Source organism: Betta splendens, chromosome 6 (genome assembly GCF_900634795.4).
Source record: "Betta splendens chromosome 6, fBetSpl5.4, whole genome shotgun sequence".
Taxonomy (NCBI): domain Eukaryota; kingdom Metazoa; phylum Chordata; class Actinopteri; order Anabantiformes; family Osphronemidae; genus Betta; species Betta splendens.
This window is the reverse complement of record NC_040886.2, coordinates 619,626-640,616: the sequence shown is the minus strand read 5'-3', so window position 1 is coordinate 640,616 and position 20,991 is coordinate 619,626. Positions and strand designations below refer to the sequence as shown.

The window sequence follows — 20,991 nt, the reverse complement described above, 5'->3', positions numbered from 1 at the left end:
CTCTACATGTATATAAATATGTTAATTGATTTAAACGCAGTCTGCATCTGCGCAGTACGCCGAGCGGGACAGTGTGTGCAGGTATTAATGCTGCATAAAAATTAAAAGTGTCCATAAAGGTGGATAATCTGGTACCAGCTTCAAATCTGATACAATTAATGGATTCACCTTGCTACAATGTTGCTGACTGTAACTGCATTTGTGCTTTTGTGGCCTCCAATCCATCACATCAAGTAAACCTGCTCTCGATGCAAACTGCACTTTGTGCAGATCAACCGCCTTGTATGGAAACTTGATGCCTTGCTGACATACAGATCTAATAGATACTCTATTGGATCCTCTAACAGATCATCTAACAGAGCTGTAGAATATATGTTTGCACATATATACATTTCATCTAATTACAGACAAGTGGCTGTATATTAATTGTTTATTGTTTTTTCTGGTGTGACTAATGATCGTTTTTACGTGATTAACAGTTTTCCCGTTTCACCTCTACAGCTCTGCAGCTAATGGGAAAAAATGGGAAAAGTACTTACGCCAGTTAGCTACTATAGATCTGCGCACATTTCTACTTTACATAGTTTTTGATACATCTGACCTTATGCGTAGATTTGTGCTTACACTGTGCGGAAGTATCCTTCGTACATGAGGCCCCTGGTGTTTAATTAGTTTCAGTGGACTCATCTTTCTCAGTCTTTGCCTTTTTTGTCTTTCACGTTTTCTGGTTCAGTAAATGCACAACGTCAAATTTGCATGAGCTGGGCATCACATCACTTCTGAGACTAATGTTCAGTGTGATTTCAGGCTCACGTTGTAATCATAAATGTCTCAGTGTCACTGAGAAATCTCCCATCAACCCTTCCCAGATGTCAGCTTCATTCTGTTTTAGTAGACTTGGTTACCCAACATTCAGTCTTCTTTCAGTAATGTTCCTACATACATGGTGAAAGTGACTCAATTGTCTCCTGAACTGCTTTAATGGTTGTGGTCCTGCTGGTCCAGCTGTGTGAGACCTGGATCTGTTTGCTTAATAGAAATGAAGCTGGCAGCAGCATGAGAGGCGGGTATAGCTCAGGGTCTCTGCGGCCATGGGTTCAGGCAAACCACCAGCCGTTTACTTTAATTACGCCTCTCTATTTTTACCCAGTTTTCCTTTACAACTTCCCATCTGTGCTGTAAAGGATTGTTTTTCAGCTCTGTGTTCTGTGCTGCAACTGCATGTACAGAAGGTCTTGTCTTATGTGGCTGCAGTGGTAATTTTAGCCTTTGTTTGTGAAAGTGCTGTATTTATTACCAGTAGAGAGGATGTTTAGTTGTTCTTCTAGAGCAAGGATCGGGCCCTGGTTGTAGTGGAAGGCCCAACTTGAGCTTTTATGTGGGTGTTTCATAAAGGAAACCACAAAGCTGATCAAGGCCACTTACCGTATTTTTCGCCGTATAAGACGCACTTTTTTTTCCCCAAAACTGAAGGGGAAAAGTTGGTGCGTCTTATACGGCGAATGCAGAGATCCGCGGAGCGGAGCGCGGTCACCGCCATAGGAAAGGCCGCGGCTTCGGTCTAGCTCCGGAGCCGTCGGCCATCTTAGTACACCCGGCGGTGCGCGCTGATGTCATCACGCCCTCTGCTCGTCGATCGTACCATCGTCAGCAGCAGCTGAGGAGCGGGATGCCGTGTTACTCACTATTCTTGCTAATGTGGGGGCGGTGGAACCAGTGGATCTGTCCTTCCTCGTTTCTGATAGCAGCGAAGAAGAGGAATTATTGGGGTTCGAATAAAAACATTACAGCCTTATTTTTGTTACTTTCACTGTTTACTGACTTTACTGACTGTTCATGTTACATGTTTGGCATACAATTGTTCTTAAACTGCTGTTAACTTTTATACAGTTGATATAAAATATTTTACTACAGTATTTGGTTCAGAATCTTTTTTTTCTAGATTTTCCTCCTTTAAAATTGGGTGCGTCTTATATGGCGAAAAATACGGTAGTTACTCTGGCTACAGTAGGTCAGTGAGTCTGAGCGTACACAGCTCACGTCACATGAGTGTGAGCAGAGCTTCTCTGTGTATTAAACCTTGTCAGAGAATAGGAGTGAAGGCAGTTCAAGATATTTTGCAGCCAGTTCACTGGAATAGTTGGAAAACGGTGCGATCAGTGCTCCCCATGAATGTGGGTGCTCAGTGGTGCCTCAGAACTGCTAAGCACTTTTCTAATCTTTTTAGTTTCGACACACATGGTTATACTTAGCAAAAAGCCTGAAGTTGGGTTTGAGTCCCGGAGTCGCCCAACTGTGCTGAGTCTGTCTGCGTGGCTTCCTGTCACACTTAGGTTTAAAAAGTAGGTTTCATGACAGACTTACAGAGTTATCAAAGCTGAGTACTGGAGATGTTCTGGTCTCAGAGACTGCAAAACGAGGACAATGTTATTAATTGCTGACGATGAGAGGAATGTGCTTAAACCGAGAACTGACTTGTCTAGTGACAGTGGGGTGATGAGAAACCATGAGCTGGTTAAGGACAACTCTGTGACTGTCCCACTATGTCAGTCCTGCACTAAAAAGGAACATGTGAGATGTGTGATAACAGCATGGTTTCTTTTACCATGATAACTGCACTGTAAACATAAAGCTCTGTCACACATGACGTCACTATGCGCCTACTGTTCACTCACATATCACGGTTGAGGTGTTTGATGTTGAGGAGATTAAGGTGCAGTGGCACTAGGAAACACTTCCCTAGCCCCTTACCTTAACCCTAAAAATCACAACTAAAGGCAGATGTCTAACCCTTGCTCTAATCTGAACCAAAACTCAACTCTAACCTCAGCCCTAAAAGCACATCTCAACCCTCAAACAGGCGTTCGAAGAAGTGAGGACCGACCAAAATGTCCTCACTTTGTCCCCAAGTCCCCTTGAAGTGTGTGTGTGTGTGTGTGTGTGTGTGTGTGTGTGTGTGTGTGTGTGTGTGTGTGTGTGTGTGTGTGTGTGTGTGTGTGTGTGTGTGTGTGTGTGTGTGACAGCGAGGGAAGGTGGGTGTTGCTCAGTGGACTAACAGTAGTTTAGAGTGAACAGAGACAATGATCTTAGATCTTATGTCTTAGAATTAATATTGCATATCAGTCTGATGTCATTGACACCTATTTGCGAGAAATCAGTATTTTGCCTGATTCTGAAATGTGATAAGAATGTCTCCCTGTGGCTCTATGACACAGCGTTTCCAGGCTGGCTAGTTGACTCTGCAAAGTTTAAACAGACAAATCACGACACAATAGGGCAGCGCTGTTCCCACGACGACTACCACAGAACCAGCAGACTTTGAATGAGGCTGAACAAGCTTTAGCCTCAGTTCATTTAGCCAATAAATGTTCACACAAAAGCTAAGAATCTTGTTGGCATAGACATGTCAGACAACATACACACGACTGTTACTATTATTCTGCCTCAAGGCTGACGTTTGTGACGTTCCTGTCCTGACTCTGTCATTATGTCCAGGTTGTTGTCCCGACTCGGGTTGGACAGATCTACGTGTACGACCCTGTGAAGTCAGACCAAGATGAGTATGATGTCCCACCCAGACATCAGCCGTCCACTCAACAAGACATATATGATGTGCCCCCCACCCGCCAGCAGTACAGCACTCAGGTGTGTGTGTGTGTGTGTGTGTGTGTGTGTGTGTGTGTGTGTGTGTGTGTGTGTGTGTGTGTGTGTGTGTGTGTGCGTGCGTGCGTGTGTGCCATCATCTTTTTAACCTTCCTTCCTGTTGATCTATGTTTAGGTGTATGACACTCCACCGATGGTGGTGAAGGGGCCCTCTAGTGGCCAGGAGCTATATAACACGCCAGCAGCCACAGACAAGAACATGCAGCAGACGGTAATTGGAGTTGAATTGGACTGAATATTAACAGAGATGAATGAGTTGATTTGTATTTCATTTACATTATGTACATTATGTATCTGCTTATGATTAAAAAGTCTGAGTATTCTTTACACTAACAATAATGTAAGTAATTTCCCCGCTGTGGGACTATAAGGTTTTTCTTATCTCTATTGGTTAAAGCTTTAAGTTATAGTGGTTCTTGTTACAATAAGTGAAAACCACTCTCTCCTCTCTCTCTCTCTAGATATATGACTTCCCTCCATCTGTTAGTAAAGACGTCCCTGATGCTCATCCCGTCAGAGAGGAGACTTATGACGTACCACCACACTTTGTCAAAATCAAGCCAAAAGTTTCTCCCCAGTTTCAGCACAACAACAACGTTTCGGACGACGAGCTGCCCATTCCAGAGGACGTGTACGACGTCCCGCCCCCGATCCTGACTGACAAGCATTATCATGCCGACAGGGGCGGCGCCATCCAGGCCCCTCAGGACATATATGACATCCCTGCCAGCCTGCGGCGTGGGGGTCACCCAGCTCAAGACATATACGACTTCCCCCGGGAGCGAGAGGACAGAGGAGGAGAAAGTGGAGACCACAATGTATACGATGTCCCCCCACAGGTAGGACACATACAGGGCAGTCACATAGATGTTGATGACAAACATCTTTTCATCTTTTCATCATCATCTTCTCATCTTTTCTGGGTAAATAGCCAGTGGTGATGTGTTTTTCAGGTGGTGCGTGATGCCCAGTCCACCAACGAGGAACTCAGCATGTCCTTCAAGCGTCTGTCTGCCTCGAGCACAGGAAGCACACGGAGCAACCACTCTGCTTCATCCTTAGACATGGTTCCTGTCCGTGACTCCTCTTCGTCCTCCACGCTTCCAAATCCAGGCTCCACTTCAGGCAAACCCCTCCTTCTGGACCTGGAGCAGGCAATGGAGCGTCTGTCTCGCCTCCAGCAGGCGGTCGAGTCCAGCGTTTCTCTCATGATGTCCTACATCACTGGTAACTGGAGAAGTCCTGCTCACTTAGAGGGGAACCTGCCTGCCATTCATCAGGCGGCTGACCGCGTGCGCACCACTGTCCGTGATCTCTTAGAATTCGCCCGTGGCGCTGTGGCCAACGCTGCTCAGGCAACAGACCGCACTCTGCACACCAAGCTGGGCCGTCAGGTGGGGAAAATGGAGGAGGTCTTTCAGAGTCTGATTCGACACAGTCAAAGCTTAGACACCATTTCCTGGTCACATGCTGCGCTCGCAGCTCCGCTGGCCGGGGGGGACGACTTGGATCGACTGATTATGACAGCCCGTGGTATCCCAGACGATGCTAAGCAGCTGGCGTCCTTTCTCCATGGTAACGCCTCACTCCTCTTCAAACGGACCAACCGGCAGCAGCAGCTGCCACTTCCTCCGTTGCCAGGGGAGATCAGCGGACAGGTGACGGGATCAGGAAGCGGGACTTATCAGGGAGGGGAGAAGGTGAGCATCCAGTCGCGTCCCCTTCCCTCCCCACCGAAGTTTACAGCTGCAGAGGAAGAGGAGGGAGTGGACAGGCCCTATGAGGCCACAGAGGAAGGCTGGATGGAGGACTACGATTATGTGCATCTACAGGTACACACAATGATAAAGAATTTTTTGGAGATAGTTTTAGATTCTGCTGCTCCACCTACATTTTTTTTGGTCAGGTGCCAGGTCCTGCTGGACTTTAATAATGACTGTTTTTGACTTACGTGCCAGTGTCAGTGACAACTGTCGAGTCAGCAAACTATTAGATGGCTCAGGGAACAACATGAAAAGAACACAAAAACACTTGAAATATATTGTAATTCACTGAGGCCATTCACTGCACTTGTGTTTTAAACATGCAATTTAACGCATCTTTGTCAATGTGCTCACCCTTAAGGGGAAGGAGGAGTTTGAGAAGAACCAAAGACAGCTGTTAGAAAAAGGCAACATCACCCGACACAACAAGGAGCAACTGGAACAGCAACAGGTGTGTGTGTGTGGGGGGGGGGGGACTAAGTAGGTCATCAGTGTATCTAAAGCAATGATAACCATGTCATTATCTATTATTAAATGAATTACTCACATAAAAAAATCCTCAAGCTAATTTTTGGAATTTTGATTTTTTTAAATTACAGTATTGTTCAATATATAAAATGCTCGAGGATAGAAACATCAAAAGGTTCCAGTTCAGCTGAGATGCTCTGAAACCCAATGATCATGAACTGTTTCCTTCTTTCTAGATCAAGCAGTTTGAGCGGCTGGAGCAGGAAGTGAGCCAGCCCATTAACAATGACATGACGGGCTGGTCCCCATCCCCACACCACCCATTGGCCAAACAGCTGTCGCACAACGGTTCCGGTGGACCCTCCAAACTGTGCCATGGCGACAGGCAGCTCCTCCTTTTTTACCAGGAGCAGTGTGAGCAGAATGTCACCACAGTAACCAACGCTATCGATGCTTTTTTTACTTCGGTCAACTCCAACCAACCGCCCAAGATCTTCGTGGCGCACAGCAAGTTCGTCATCCTCAGCGCGCACAAGTTGGTGTTTATTGGGGACACGTTGTCGCGCCAGGCCAAATCTCCTGAAGTGAGGACGCGCGTGGCCCAGGGCAGCAACACCCTTTGTGAAAAACTCAAAGACATTGTTATAAGCACGAAAACAGCAGCTCTCCAGTATCCGTCCCCTGGGGCAGCCAGGGAGATGACTGAGCGGGTGAAGGAGCTGGCAGGGTGCACACAGCAGTTCAAGATGGTGCTGGGACAGCTGCTGGTCATGTAGTGGCGATACAGAGTGCAAGGAAACACATGTGGTCTTGGATCCTGGGGGTCTGGGACCTTGTCTGACCTCACATCCATCCTCCACTGCCTCTCAACCTTCCCTCTCATGTGCTTCATTCTTGACTCGAACTAAAAGGAATCAGTGGGCTGGGCCAATAGTTGTAAAATAATCATTGTAAATATTTAAGTTACATATTTAGTCAGAAAATCATAATGAAAAATCACTAACAATCTTTTACCACACACGCACCCATACACACACACACACACACACACACACACACACACACACACATATATATATATATATATATATGGCATTTTTGTTTTTCTATAGTTTGTAGACCATATCAATCATAATGCTACTGTATAATTATGACTCTCGAGCCTTGTGTCATTTTTGCTCTGGACATGTAAATTACAGATGATATGTATGGCTGTATGTTGTAGTATGTCTCTGCTTTCCTTCATACCACACCCTCTCCCAAAACCACACTGGTGCACACACCTGAACCTTATCTTACAGCTTTATACTGTACATCGCCATGTTGCCTCTGTGTCACCAACTGTAGCCCCATATCGATTCAGTCGTTCTTACATATGATCTCTGTGTCATCGTTTCTTTTGGATGAAAAATATCTATAGGTTTTTTGTATAAGGCATGTGTTTGGAAAACGATCTGTAAAATGTTACAGACACCAAATGAAATTAAATCTAGTCTTCTCTTGTCTGATGCTTTGGTGAGACATTTCTAACAGTCAATGAACCAATTTGCTTTTGGAATACACAGAACGAGACAGCATGAGATATAACACGTGATCCAGATCATTTTGGCATCTGATGTCACTAAACCCAGAACATAGATAGGTTGATGGAGCTGTGCCGACTAGATAAACTGCACAAAGTGTTGTTTTTTTTATCTACACAACAAAGGCAGTTTGGTTTTGTGTTTACCACATAGTAGTCAAGGTTCACAGCCCTTAACTCTGTTGGTCTCCACCAACTGTGACCACCCAGAGGTGGTGGAAGTACATGCACAGTGCTGGTCGCAGGGTTACTATGGTAACTGGTCAGCTGGTCAGTCCAGCTGTGCTTTGAATGTCCCTTGACTTTTTCTCATTAAAAGATAATATGTGACCAATGTCAGCAATGTTGGTTAGGTGCATGTGTTACTTTATAACATAGTCCACTATGACACATGCTCACAAACAAATAGGTTACAGCTTGATTTAGCCTCTGCAAAGTAAGTCATCTTTCTGCCGCACTGCATTGAGCAGGTGGCTCACTTCCCCTTGTTGATGAAATCCTCCATTGTCCAAGAGAGGAAGGTCCTAATTTTTATGAATGACTTGTTCTGGGTTGTTACACGCAGTGCGAAGAATAAAAGGTAAAACTAAAATGGCAATAAACGTGTGCTGACGTCATGTTTGGTAGCTGTTTACAGATCTAAAGGGTAAATGAATAACGGCCCCACATATTTAGTCCTTCAGGAACAGCCAATGGAATGAAATGGAAGCATGAGGTGGTTGGATGGTAAAATCTACCTTTTTTTAGCACTGCTTACACATTTATAAAGACCCATTTCTTAAAATAGAACCTTTATTATATAAAATTATTTTGATATAAAAATGTCCAAAGTGTAAATGAGACACTGCATTTGTACAAAGTGTTGAGGACACAGTGGTCTGAGTGGCCTGCTACCCTTATAGACAGAGACATCATCGTTTCACCGTCTGACACCACAGTATCAAGACTCATTTCATCAGTATCGTTATACTGAAGGTTCCCAAAGTGCTGGTACAGGTTTCTGTCAGGAAAATCGCTGTTCTCTGACTCAGCACGATGGTCAGAACTTAATGAATTGGAAGCCACACTCATTTATTCTTAGCTACGTTCTTGTTCACTGCTTGGAGCAATGCAAAGATACTAACAGGATCAGATAAAGGGAGGCTTGATGCATCGTCTTTAACAACATAGCGCTACAAAATATGGCTGTTACAAAACAACATTAAATGTGTCTCTTCTTGTTTTGTAAACTGTCTTTCAGCTTTTCTTGCTAGAGACGTGTTCAAAATACGTCTTAAGTGCTGTTTTGACCAGGATAATTCAGTTTGTCCCCACAAAGCAGTTGGTACAAGATACATGCAAGGTAGGCCTCCAAAGTGTAGACCTGGACAATACAGACCTCCACCAAAACAAGCAGGAATACACACTGCATTACTACACTTTGATGTCCCCTATAGGTTATATGTTCAGTACATCATCATAATGCCAAAGCCTAAACAGAGAGGACAACTGTCATATTTTCATAGTCTTAAAGCACAGGAGTGGGCAGGACAAAGATGGAGATTTTGTTTATAATACTGGGAAATGACTGTGGTCCTAGTCCGTGTCTTGGGTGGCATCTGTGCTGCTTTGCATTCTCTGAGAGAAGAAGTTAAAACAAAGTCTCCTTTCCTCTGGAGATACGAGATATTCTGCAAAAGCTTCTTCGTCCTTCTCCTGGTTTCCATGATCAGCCAACCAGAAGACTTTAGATTTTTCATCTGACATCTTTGCAAAAAGAGTTGCAGACCGGGTAGAAATTATTAAACGTGTACATTTGAATGTCTAAATGGGTTCTGTAGCTGCAAAACAACTAAAGCAGCTTTACTCTCAGTTCATTCAAATCATCCTTGAAAATTAACACAATGACCAAGAAAAACATACACAACACAATGTTGTAGACACAAAGAGAATAAGAATGACAGTCACTACACAAACATTTGTTGTTATTACCTGTAAAAGAGCTTCATAATCTACTGTCAGTATGAAAGTGACCATTTTGGCCTCTGATTAACTTATAACCTGACAAGTTATGTACACAATAGCAGCAAACATCCTTTCGATAAAATGGGACAATAAAAGTGTAAAAAAACTGAGGGAAGAAGTTCAGATTTGTAATGAAAAGCAATAATTTGTCTGAGCTCTCTCATTGCCATTATTACAAATATATACACTAGATTTACATTCGATATTTGTTTGTTATGGAGGTGTCACATTGCCTCAACTGGTCTCAACTCAACTCCAGTCCCATGTTTAACTCCTAGGAATTCCAGAATTGAATGCAAAGAACAGACAAGTTGGAAAAAAGGCCCTATTCCATTCAACAGATCATTCATTCATTCATTCATTTTTCTGCACATTCATTCGGTCATCTGTCTTAAATTTCTTTAATTGTTAAATCACCCATCTGTCCATCCACCCATTGTGTCCTGTGGTTGAGCCGGCGTAAAATAATTCTTCTTTGACTTAGTTTTGTTAATATTATTATAATATATCATATAACATGTCCTGTTGCTACTCTGCTAGAAAGACAAAGATCCTGCAAGAAAGGAGGAGACAAATGGTTTGAAATTGGGGTGTTGCTGACGAGGCTTCAGTTACTCAATCATTAGAGTCCACCCACTGACTGGCAGCAACGTAATTACAATTTAAAATACAATGGAATGAGTGTATGTGTTCACTCATTCTACTTTATGAGGCCACTCTGAGAATGACTGGAATCACAGGAACCTTGAGCAAGGCACTAGAGCCTAACCAGCTGGTGTGAAGCAGAGTTGGAATTTAGCGTTTGAGTTCTTCTCACGGTAACGTGGACTAATGAAGACAGTTCTGCTGTCCTTTCCTTCCTTAAAGGGAGGGTCATGAGGAGTCGGTGCAGGGAGATGGAGGAGGGGGACACAGGTGGAAGTAGGAGCGTTCAGTGGAAGGGGATGGGGGGCAGCTCTCCTCAGCTGAAAGGTACTGGGACCTGGGAGTTGGGGGTGGAGGGTAGGGGTCAGAGTCTGAGTTAAGGTCTATATAGTATTTGTTGTGTTTGCCGTGGCAGGTCTTCCAACGGCCCGCTGATGTCAGACCAGCCGGTGGATGGTGTGGTGTGTAGTCACTGTCACAGATGTCAGTACTGCAGGGTGTGGTAGGTGGAGCAGCACCGCGGACTGGGTGGTAGGGCCTGATGAGCAGGAGACAGACGTCATCAATATTCATTCGTTATTGAATTATTTAGGGACTTTATGCAAACATTACTGAAAAGTTGTTTGCAAGTCCTCAGATGGAGTAAGAGGTTAATACATTGACACAAGACGAGATAAAAGAATCAACCTAAGAATGTGAAGGTGTGCTGCACCTGTATGATCTGGTGGTGGATGGACTGTTGGAGGAGCAGAAGATCTCTGTGTTGTAGAGAGAGCGATCTGTAGCCGGGGATGGAGGAGGGTTCAACATCTACAAAGCAAATACCAAATTAGTGATGATGGTTTAACAAGAGAAGTGTGTGTGACAATCCAGCCCTGCGGCCATTGGAGGTGCTGTTGTCTCTGTTGTGTCTGGTGTTTGTGCTGTGTCACTTCCAGTTCTGTTGTGTTCCTGCAATCAGGCTCATTACATACACCAGTTCCATAGCCACTTTTTTAAGCACTTCTCCCACACACCACTTTGTTTTTTTGTTATCCACTTTACCCCATGCGCTGTCTGTTGTGGTCCAAGGTTTGTGTTTTCTTGTAGTGTTTTGTTCATTGTGTCTTGTGTGTGTGTGTGACTTTTATTTTGTGGTATTCTTCCCTGGTTAGTAGTTTTTTTTAGTTCTACATTTATGTTCTGAACTTCAGGCCTCCTAGCGGTTATTTTCAGTTTATTTTCATTTTGTGTTCACCATTGTTGTTTATTTTGTCTTGTTTAAAATCAAATTTATGATTAGGTACAGGTTTGATCTGTCTGTCTTAGGCTCTGAGTGAGAAGGCCTAGTAAATTTGTTAGTAAAGGCTTTGGTAGCATCCCTGGCATGTGCAGCCAGTAGGTTTCGCTCTGGCGTTTATAGTCTGTGTGTGCTTTTACCTGAGGGTAAAAGGCTCCCTTCATAGATGAGGAGCTACTGGATGAGGCTCCTGTCACGTGGTTCCTGTCATAGAGGGGAGCTCCGCTGCTGCTGCTGCCCATCAGGCTGACTGAACTCATCATGGACTTCCCACAGGAAATACCTGATCATAACATCAACAGTTTATCAATAACTTACATTATTAACATTATTTCAGCATAAATTCATGTCTAGAATTGTACAACACTTTAAAGATAAATCTAAAATAGAACAGCATATTACTGATTACATGTACATATACTTAGGCTTACCCTTTTAACAAACAAGCTTTTATTTTGAAGGACCTACTTCTGAGCTACTCTTGGTTCAGATCATTATCCAGCACAGTATAGTAAAGAAAAACTTAGAGAAGCTTAAAAGTAGAGAAGTAAAACTCTGGAAAACTGGAAATTTCCCATAAAGAGCCAGATGAGAGAGTTGTTTTGTGTTATTAATTATAAAAATAAAGGAAAATAAAAATTATGGGGAAATCAAAAGCATGGATGTTGATCGTGCACATCAACAAACCAAAAACCAGCTTGGAGATCAGTGCACACACCACGAAGGTGTGATGCAAAGAGCCCGCGGTCCTCAAGTTGCTTCTGCCTTTTAACCCGTCTCTGGTGCAATGTCTCTCTGGACTGTTTTCTGCTGACCTTGAAAGGTTCCATGCTGGGAGCCGCTAGGGGCGATGAAGTTGAGAGGTACATGGGGCGTACCGCTGATGTACTCATGAGGGAATGTCCCAGTGGGGCCTTTGTATCGTCGGCACACTACACGCTGGCAGACAAAGTAAGCTCCTCCGATCACGAAGATGAGCAGGATGATGGCAATGACTGGGCCAATGGTGTTAGGCCCAGTATTGGGGATGCCACTAGAGGGTGGAGACATGAACTCTAAAAATTGAGCAAATGAAAAAGATACATTTATTTGAAAATGCACTGCTCACAGTTAACGGAACAAGTCATTGTTAGATAAAAGGTCAGCTATATTAGAAACTGGTTCCCAGAATGTGTAACGTTTCAAGCTGAGCGACAAAGTAGATGAGTTTCTGCTCTGTCTAAACATGTACTCACCAAAAACAATAACAAGTACACTTCATGTAGCCAGGACTTACACAGGTTTACTGTCAACAGTGCTGTGATGTGGTGAACAGAGGTTGGCCAAAGCTAGATGGACGTGTTGGTATGCGTAAACTTTGCTCTGTGCTTGTTATTGTATAATTTTCTGTTCTGTCTTTTCTACCTGTCTGATCATTAGGAGTACGCAACACCCTACTTACAATACACCTGAACAGTTCTTAATCGTTCTGTTCTGCGCAAATAATACACTATATGACTAAGGTTGTTAACTAACTAAATAATTAATAATAATCAAATAATAGAAGCTAAAATGTATATTTAGTTTACCACAAGCAAGCTCGTCAGATCCATCAGGACAGTCGGAGTAATTGTCACACTGTTGTTTCTTAGTGATACACTGGTTGTCACCACAGCGAAACTGATTAGGAGTGCAGATGGCTGGAGAACAGGAAACAGAGAAGAACAACATGAACATGGATTTAATCCTTGGCAAGGTGTTACACACCACCAAATAACAAGACAACCGAAAGAGACACCTTTTCGCTGGTTGCTGTTCACCTGTACACTGTTTTTATGTTCATTATAGGTAGCAATAACTGAGCTAATGAGCTCCAGTGTGAACTTACTTTCACAGTTTTGCTCATCAGATTTATCAGGACAATCAGGTTCACCATCGCAGCGCCTTTGAGCATCAATGCAGCCTCCTTTGTGACACTGGAACTGGATGGTTGAGCAAATGGGGCAGTTCTCCTCGTCGCTACCATCGTCGCATTCAGCAAAGCCGTCACAGTGCCAGGCCATAGGGATGCAGTCAATCTCGCCCGTGGAGCAGGTAAACTGCTCTGTGGAGCAGGTGGGAGGCTCTGACAGAGAGAGGAAGGAAGAGGAAGTCCTATAAGTTCACATTCACTGAGTGCAGATGGAAGCCAATGCATCTCACTTTATTTAGCATAGAAATTAATAGAATCTAACTTTGGTCTGACCACACCTTAGTCCTTTGTTGTTTACCTCCACAGTGCAGCAAGTCCTGCAGTAACACCAGGTGCATTGGGCAAGAACAACGTGGTGTCCCATCACCCTTAGCAATACAGATGTGAGAACAGCCCCCATTGTCTCGGGAACACGGGTGAGATGCTGGAGAGGAGAGAGAAGATACCATAAATCCTGCTGCAAATATATCCCCAGGATTTGGAAACTAGCGTGCCATACCAAACTCCTGTGGATCCATCTCCTCCACGGCATAGATGGAGGTCAGATAAGATATGCGTCCCTGTATGCGCGTGCGTCCATCACCACTTAGTTTATCCACTCGCTCTATCATCTGTTGCTGTCTGTCGATCCAGTACAAATGATCCCCAAGGACTGTCAGCCCCATCGGCTGGAGAATGTTGGAATCCTGGAGAACAATGCGATTGGCTCCTGGAAGGTGGGCATGTTGTTATAACAATATTTATTAACCACAAAGACATGAAGAAATACAGCAATGTGGTCTCAGTTCAGAGCAATGATGGCAAATGTGTGGGCTAGTTTTAATAAATGTTTGCTTTTGATCACATTTCCAGTGACACTATTAAACAAATATAAATATCCTTCATGATTCCAATCATAATAATCTGTCTTTGAAGACCTCGTCCAGTCTGAAAGTCAAAAGAGCATTCATCTCCCACAGGTACAGTCACACACACCCACACATAAATACACCGGTTATTAGGGAAGACATAGTTAACTCTTATTGTTTGTTTCTTGTTGGCCTATTTTTTTCCATTGAAACCGGACTTTTCAGTTTTTAACAATTTTCAAACAGGAAATAGAGGAAGACTGAGAGAAGGCTACCACCGTCAGACGGTACACTTTCACAGCATGTGCTCTAGTCATTTAGCTACAAGGACACCAGTCATTTAAACCATTTGTTTAACCATTTCAATATTTTAAATTCCCCTCACATTAACTACTAATTGTGCATATCTGAGGATTTCAGTTTTGTCATGTGGTATAAACATTTCTGTTTAAAGTAACTCACCTGTCAGATCACTACTCTCAATGCGTTTGAGGTCAGCGTCGACCCAGAACAATTTTCCTAGTTTATTGTCCAGTGTCAACGCTACTGGTCTGATCAGACCAGTGGTGAAGAGAGACTCTCTCTCTGTCCCATCCAGACTGGCTCCTTCAATCTTAGCTGAGCGCTCCTGCAAGGTGGTGAAGTACATGTACCTGCAGACATATTCACTGGGCTTAGATATACAGTAGGTAAAACTGTGTGACGGGACAAACAGATCTGTGCTTTAGCATATGGGTGTAGCACATTAAGAAAGAGGCTAAAACTGAAAACAAATTTCAATTAAAATGTAAAATGCATTGCAATGCAATATACTAAACTAACTAACTAAAAGTCTTGCATACACAGCCTAATAGCTCTTCTAATCCAGTCAACTGAATACAGATCGTTAAATGGATGGAAATGTAGGGTAACAGTTACAACAGAGCATCTCCTACAGTCATGAGCTCACCCTTTTTCAGCATTTACAACGATGGCTCTGGGCTTGTCAGTGTCATCCTTTAGGACCACCCCTACAGTGTTTCCATCCATCCTCTGCACATTGATGGTGTTGGTTGTCTCACAGGTCCAGTAAATGTGGCGGCTATAGGGGTCGAGGCTCAGGTCATGAAGTTGGTTGTCCACTGGCTGAACATTGCTGCTTACTATCATGGACTGGAGGCAAACACAGCAAAGTCAACAACTTCCCTTTTATGAAGCTGTTTTTGTTGAGCTATTTATCTTATTGTTAGTGATTACGAGCTGTACTGTACCATGGCACCATCATCTCTGGCCCTGCGTATGTTCTGTCGTCCATCCAGCCAGTAGACCAGCCGGTCCAGCGGGTCAAAGTTAACGGCCCGGACATTCCTAAGGACATGGATGGGCAGGATGATGTCAGGACTCTGCTCCCCTAGAACCATCCTGCTGATGCTGGTCTTCTGACTGAAGAGCAGGAACCTAGAGGGAGCTAAAATCAGGGAAATATGTTAAATTCTATAGTGTAAGTATTTCAGACTCAGTGATATGTCGTAACAGCTAAACCTTATGTTAAGGTTCAAGTGGTATAGGTATAGATACTGTAGGGGGTTAGCATAACTCAAGATGATTCCATTAAGCCTTTGACCTTGTTGAGTGTAACTTCAATCTTAAATTTATTGACTGTCCACTGATGCAACTCTATTGATACATCAAAAGAATGGAATAAATAAATCAAGCAAGTATATAAATATGATATGTTTAAATTTATCTATGGGAGAAGTACAGAGCTGTGGCTTAAAATGCTGTGGGAGTATAAAGTGAAAAAACATAAGCACAGTGAAACACGTTTGATTTCCTCACCAGCAACAGGATTCTAATTATTGATCATGCTGAATCTTGGCAGCTGTATACTTACAGCTACAATTCCGTCCATCGGCATTTAAGGTGTAGTGTGAAGCACAGCGGCATCGGGCACCAGCCGGTGTGGCCAGGCACAGGTGAGCACAGTGGCCGTTGTTAAGGGAACACTCATTGGTACCATCCTGACGGGATGAGTGGAACACCAGGATGTCCAGCATCAGCTCCAGCTGGCCCTGAGCATAAAAAAGGTATCAGCAACACAATAACATTTTTTAAAATCATTAGTTAAAGCGTAAAATGAAACAGGTTCCATACCTGCAACACCATTGTACGGTTGAGTCCACTGCGCTTGTCTGCCCGTTCAATGCTCCGCAGGTTAAAATCTGTCCAGTAGATAAAATCCTGATACTGGGTCAGACCAAAGGGGTGAGGGAGGTCATCTACAATGATCTCCCGCTGAAGGCCTGCAGAAGATGAGGCGTCAGTGTTACTGCTTGGTTTATGTTAACTACAGTGGTATCTGTTGGCTCAAAATAACTAACAGTGACGATGGTAGATGCCACACATGTAGCGCAGAGCAGATTTACAACTTTGGAACCAAAGACAGATTTTGTAGACTTGAGTGTACACTGTAACTGATACTGGCTAAATTCACGTTGAACCTACATCTCCAGTGTTTTCAATTAGGCCAAATGAACTAATTATATTTTAGAAATATTCCTTTCCAGTCACCAGATCTGAACCCCATGGAGATGGTTCTGGTAAAGCTGACCGAGAATTCAGGAGAATTGCTCAAGCAGAGCAAAGGATTAACACACAACTAGGTACACAACTGATTTCCTATGACAAAAGTAAATTGAGTCCTCTAAACAACATGGTGTGTATTTGGTAAGCAATATAGACTTCTGAGTGAATCAATCAAATCAGTGACAGCTGATTAAGACCTGTAACTTCATAAATCTACCTTTGTTTCTGTCTAGCAGAGCTGTATTATGGGTGTTAAGTTATCTGTGGTGTCTGACCTTGCATGTTGGTGCTTTCGATCATGCAAGTGTCCAGGTCAGTCCAGTAGAGTCGATTGTCTACGTAGTCAATGGTCAGTCCATTGGCCCGTCCCACTTTATCCACCAGGGTGGTAATGGTGCTTCCGTCCATGTAGGCTCTGGCTATACGAGGTCGACCACCCCACTCCGTCCAGTACATGTAGCTGTAGGGACAAGGCATAATTTCAAATAGTAATTCCTACACTGGTTCCACAGATCGTTATTTTTCCTGATACAGTATTGGTAAATTCGTAACTAGATCAACTAAATCATCTAGAGTTGACAAGATGAAGTTTAATAGTTAAATTTAAGTGAATGTGATTCAACCACACAAGTGAACAGGCCATGACATTATGAAACCGTTATTGAGTGGGTGACACACGGCATTTGCAGAGTGACAAAAAAGCAGGTGAGTCTATCTCAGGGCAGTTTGGCTGCAGGAAGACATGTAATTTGGGTTTTATTAAACAAATCCATCTCTTAAGGTTAAGAGATGGCAGCCGGCTGATATTGTTCATGCAAACAACACACAACAAAATAAGTCCACTCCAATTAGTCACATCAACTATCAAGTTCCTAGAAGTACAGGTCGAGGCGGAGGAGTAGCAGCAATTTATAACTCACATTTATTAATTACTCCTAAACACAAACACAGAGTAGTTCTAACTCTTTTGCGATTGTACTTAAGCACTTAATGATATAGCTCCTTATCTTAAAGACCTCATAGTTTCTTATGCTTCCAGCAGAACACCTCCCTGTTCAGGTTCGAGAAGCTGACACACTGTCCACTATTAAGATTAGGCTTAAAACCTTCCTTTTTGATAAAGCTTATAGTTAGAGATGGTTCAGGTCACTGGCAATTATTGTTAGTCACAGGAACCATCTCTTAGTTAAGCTGCAATAGACATAGACTGCTGGGGAACTTCATTACCGCACGGTGGTGCGGTGGGTAGCACTGTCGCCTCACAGCAAGAAGGTTCTGGGTTCGATTCCCGGGGCGGCCCTGGGGCCTTTCTGTGTGGAGTTTGCACGTTCTCCCCGTGTTTGCGTGGGTTCTCTCCGGGTTCTCCGGCTTCCTCCCACAGTCCAAAGACGTGCATTAGGTTGATTGGCTTCTCTCAATTGCCCGTAGGTGTGAGTGTGTGTGTGTGTGTGTGTCTATGTGTTGCCCTGCGATGGACTGGCGACCTGTCCAGGGTGTACCCTGCCTCTCGCCCGTAGCCAGCTGGGATAGGCTCCAGCACCCCGTGACCCCGCACTAGGGAGTAAGCGGTTCAGAAAATGGATGGATGGATGGATGGAACTTCATTTATACACTGAGATCCTCTGTTTCCTTCTATTGCTTCTGTCCAATAACCTCCTATCATTGTTCCAACTAACCTTGTCTCTTTCTCTCCAATAGTTGCGCTTATCCCCCGCTTCCCCCCCACACTCTGTCTTAAAGGTATCGTCGGACTCAGAGCTATGGTCTGTGATGGGCAGCTGCGGGTCCAATCATCTTGCCTGTGCTCTGTTGTTGCTGATGTGCTTTTCTCCCTGTCTATTCCCTCACCTCAACCGGTCAAGGCAGATGGCCGCCCCCATCCAGCTGGGCTCAAACTGTAATGTGGGATCTGTTGGGTTTAGTTGTGTAAGGTCTTAAACCTTACCTTGTAAAGTGCCTTGAGATAACCTTGTTGAGATTTGGCGCTATACATAAATACAATTGAATTGAACTAAGTTTGAAAATTCATATCATTAAAAGAAAATGACAATCCAACAACAGAAAACACTTGAATATGGCTAAGAAACAGTATATGAATGTCCAACCACAGATGTCATAATGAAAAGGCAGGTAAAACTGTCTAAACAGGCTCTAGCTAAGAGTAGCAAATCAGGTGTTGCCTCACCCGTTGGCTGGGCCCAGTGCTAGTGATCGCGGGTTGTCCAGGGAGCGTGGGTTGTCCAAATCCTTGCAGATGATAACCTGCCGGTACTGTCCGTCAAGCCGGGCCACCTCAATGCGGTTCGTGCCTGTATCAGCCCAGTAGATATTACGACCCATCCAGTCAACTGCCATGCCTTCTGGGTAGTCCAGTCCAAACTCTATGACATGCTCTACAGAGCTACCATTCATGTACGCTCTACTGATGGTCTGAGAGTAAGACAAAGGAAAGAGAGGAGAGTCATAACCAACTTCCCTGCTAGAATTTGATTATAAAAGTATACAATCCTCAAAAAAATCAAATAGATCAGATATTAGAAGTAGAATGAGATATACACACCCTGCTTATTACACTTACACATTTATACATTTCAATCATACAATTTGATTTAGATTACAATTTGAGCACATTTCAACAGCCCACTGGACCTTGGCCTGTATATCTGTCCAGTAGATTCTCCTTTCAGAGACATCAAAGTCAAGCGCAGACGCCTCTTTGACTCCGGTCAGAGGAATGGCCACATCGTTGCTATTGGTGCCCAGAGAGATGCTTCTGATGTTGTCCCTGATGACAAAAATGCACAAATAACAGCGGCTTTAATTTTTCGATTAAATGTACTGTAGGTCACAAATGATAACTTTATAAACACATATTGCCACTTCAAATGACACATCATTTCTATATAACTTGATATAGATTCTATATGATCTTACAAATTACTGACTCAACCTAAATAATTGGTTTAAATATAATATTACTTATTTGAAAAGATTTAAGTTGAATACAACAGGTTTGACAATTCAAAAGGTAAACCTACCTGTTGGTAAAGAGAAGAAAGGCCTCAGGTACCACACAGGTCTGTAGGTCTGAGAGGAGTTCCATCCCCATTGGACAGGCACAGCTCACAGCCTGCTTTTGCCAAAAGCACAAATGGCTGCAGCCACCATTATCTCCCGCACAGCCATTAGTACCTGGACACAACATGAAGTGTCAAAGATTAACATTCTGGTCAAGTTAATCGTGTTTTCTCACTCGTTGCCTAAAATTGTTTGCTGTCAAAGCTCCTTACCGTAGGTCTCAGTGACTTTAGTGGCTTTCAGGCCCATTAAATCTGGCAGCTGATCAATGATGATCTCTCGTACAGCAGTTGCTTTGTGCACCCTCTCAATACTGCGTCTCTGCCAGTCAGTCCAATAGATATAATCACCCAGCAGAGTGAATCCAAAGATATGAGGCAATTTATCCTCCAGCAGAGTCTGTCTGTTACTGCCATCCACGTTGATAACCTAAGAAGCAAAAGGTCCAGAGACAGATAATCAGGTTGACTGTTGATTTTAAATTACCTGTAAGTGTGAGTGTGAGAGTGAATGGATTATCTATCTCCATATGTGGCCCTGTGATGGTTTGACAGCTGGGGTGCCCACAACCGAACACATTTCTACACAACAATAAACATGGCACAGACGTTAAGGATAAAGAATCTATAAAAGTGGCATAAAAAGAAATAAAATAATAGAGGTAAAGGATCTTGTTCTGCCACCAGCAGCTCGATAGGCAAAAAATTAGCAAAATCTTTAATTTGCAATAACATTATGTATTATAACAATAGTAAATATTACAGTAGCTGTAGCAAGTAGCACTAGCGCCCAACAGAGGGAGCTGCTGCTACTTGTACAGGGCAGATACAAGAGTGACGAATGTTACCAGAAAACCCCAAGCACTGATCATGTAGCTACACAAAAACAGTTTAATTATGACTATACAGTGTGTATAGAGTTTTTAAATAGTTTATGTTATAGGAACAGCAGAGCTCATGGATTCCCAGGGCGTCTACGCTGTGTGTTTGCTTGTGTAGAAGACAAATAGCACTGTGTGTTTATGGATGTGTCATTTATGTGTGTTTTCTAACTACAGAACCCACAATTCTGTAAGAAGGTGGGGTTGTGACTCATATGTTTTATGTGTGTAGCTATAAATATATAAAAGAAAAGCGCTATAAGCC

The 20,991-nt window shown here is 43.4% G+C and overlaps 2 protein-coding genes across 4 annotated transcripts in view; one reads left to right on the top strand and one right to left on the bottom strand.

The window, feature by feature from the left end:
* The window catches only part of bcar1 (BCAR1 scaffold protein, Cas family member), a 56,632-nt gene extending 49,228 nt beyond the window's left edge, over positions 1-7,404 (top strand). For both annotated transcript variants that reach the window (XM_029154813.2, XM_029154812.3), the window contains exons 3-8: positions 3,496-3,645; positions 3,779-3,874; positions 4,125-4,502; positions 4,617-5,495; positions 5,788-5,877; positions 6,131-7,404. In XM_029154813.2, coding sequence (XP_029010646.1) covers positions 3,496-3,645; positions 3,779-3,874; positions 4,125-4,502; positions 4,617-5,495; positions 5,788-5,877; positions 6,131-6,670 — 2,133 coding nt within the window. In that variant the 3' untranslated portion in view covers positions 6,671-7,404. The remainder of the gene's footprint in view (positions 1-3,495; positions 3,646-3,778; positions 3,875-4,124; positions 4,503-4,616; positions 5,496-5,787; positions 5,878-6,130) is intronic.
* Positions 7,405-8,250: 846 nt separating this feature from the next.
* Positions 8,251-20,991, bottom strand: part of lrp5 (low density lipoprotein receptor-related protein 5) — a 46,148-nt gene continuing 33,407 nt past the window's right edge. For both annotated transcript variants that reach the window (XM_041071358.2, XM_029154811.3), the window contains 18 exons: positions 20,059-20,275; positions 19,807-19,960; positions 19,418-19,553; positions 18,954-19,198; positions 17,044-17,228; positions 16,337-16,485; positions 16,077-16,254; positions 15,454-15,650; positions 15,153-15,355; positions 14,666-14,856; positions 13,855-14,064; positions 13,654-13,779; positions 13,272-13,508; positions 12,973-13,083; positions 12,220-12,459; positions 11,545-11,687; positions 10,838-10,935; positions 8,251-10,663 (listed from right to left, as the gene is read on the bottom strand). In XM_041071358.2, coding sequence (XP_040927292.1) covers positions 10,354-10,663; positions 10,838-10,935; positions 11,545-11,687; positions 12,220-12,459; positions 12,973-13,083; positions 13,272-13,508; positions 13,654-13,779; positions 13,855-14,064; positions 14,666-14,856; positions 15,153-15,355; positions 15,454-15,650; positions 16,077-16,254; positions 16,337-16,485; positions 17,044-17,228; positions 18,954-19,198; positions 19,418-19,553; positions 19,807-19,960; positions 20,059-20,275 — 3,330 coding nt within the window. In that variant the 3' untranslated portion in view covers positions 8,251-10,353. The remainder of the gene's footprint in view (positions 10,664-10,837; positions 10,936-11,544; positions 11,688-12,219; positions 12,460-12,972; positions 13,084-13,271; positions 13,509-13,653; positions 13,780-13,854; positions 14,065-14,665; positions 14,857-15,152; positions 15,356-15,453; positions 15,651-16,076; positions 16,255-16,336; positions 16,486-17,043; positions 17,229-18,953; positions 19,199-19,417; positions 19,554-19,806; positions 19,961-20,058; positions 20,276-20,991) is intronic.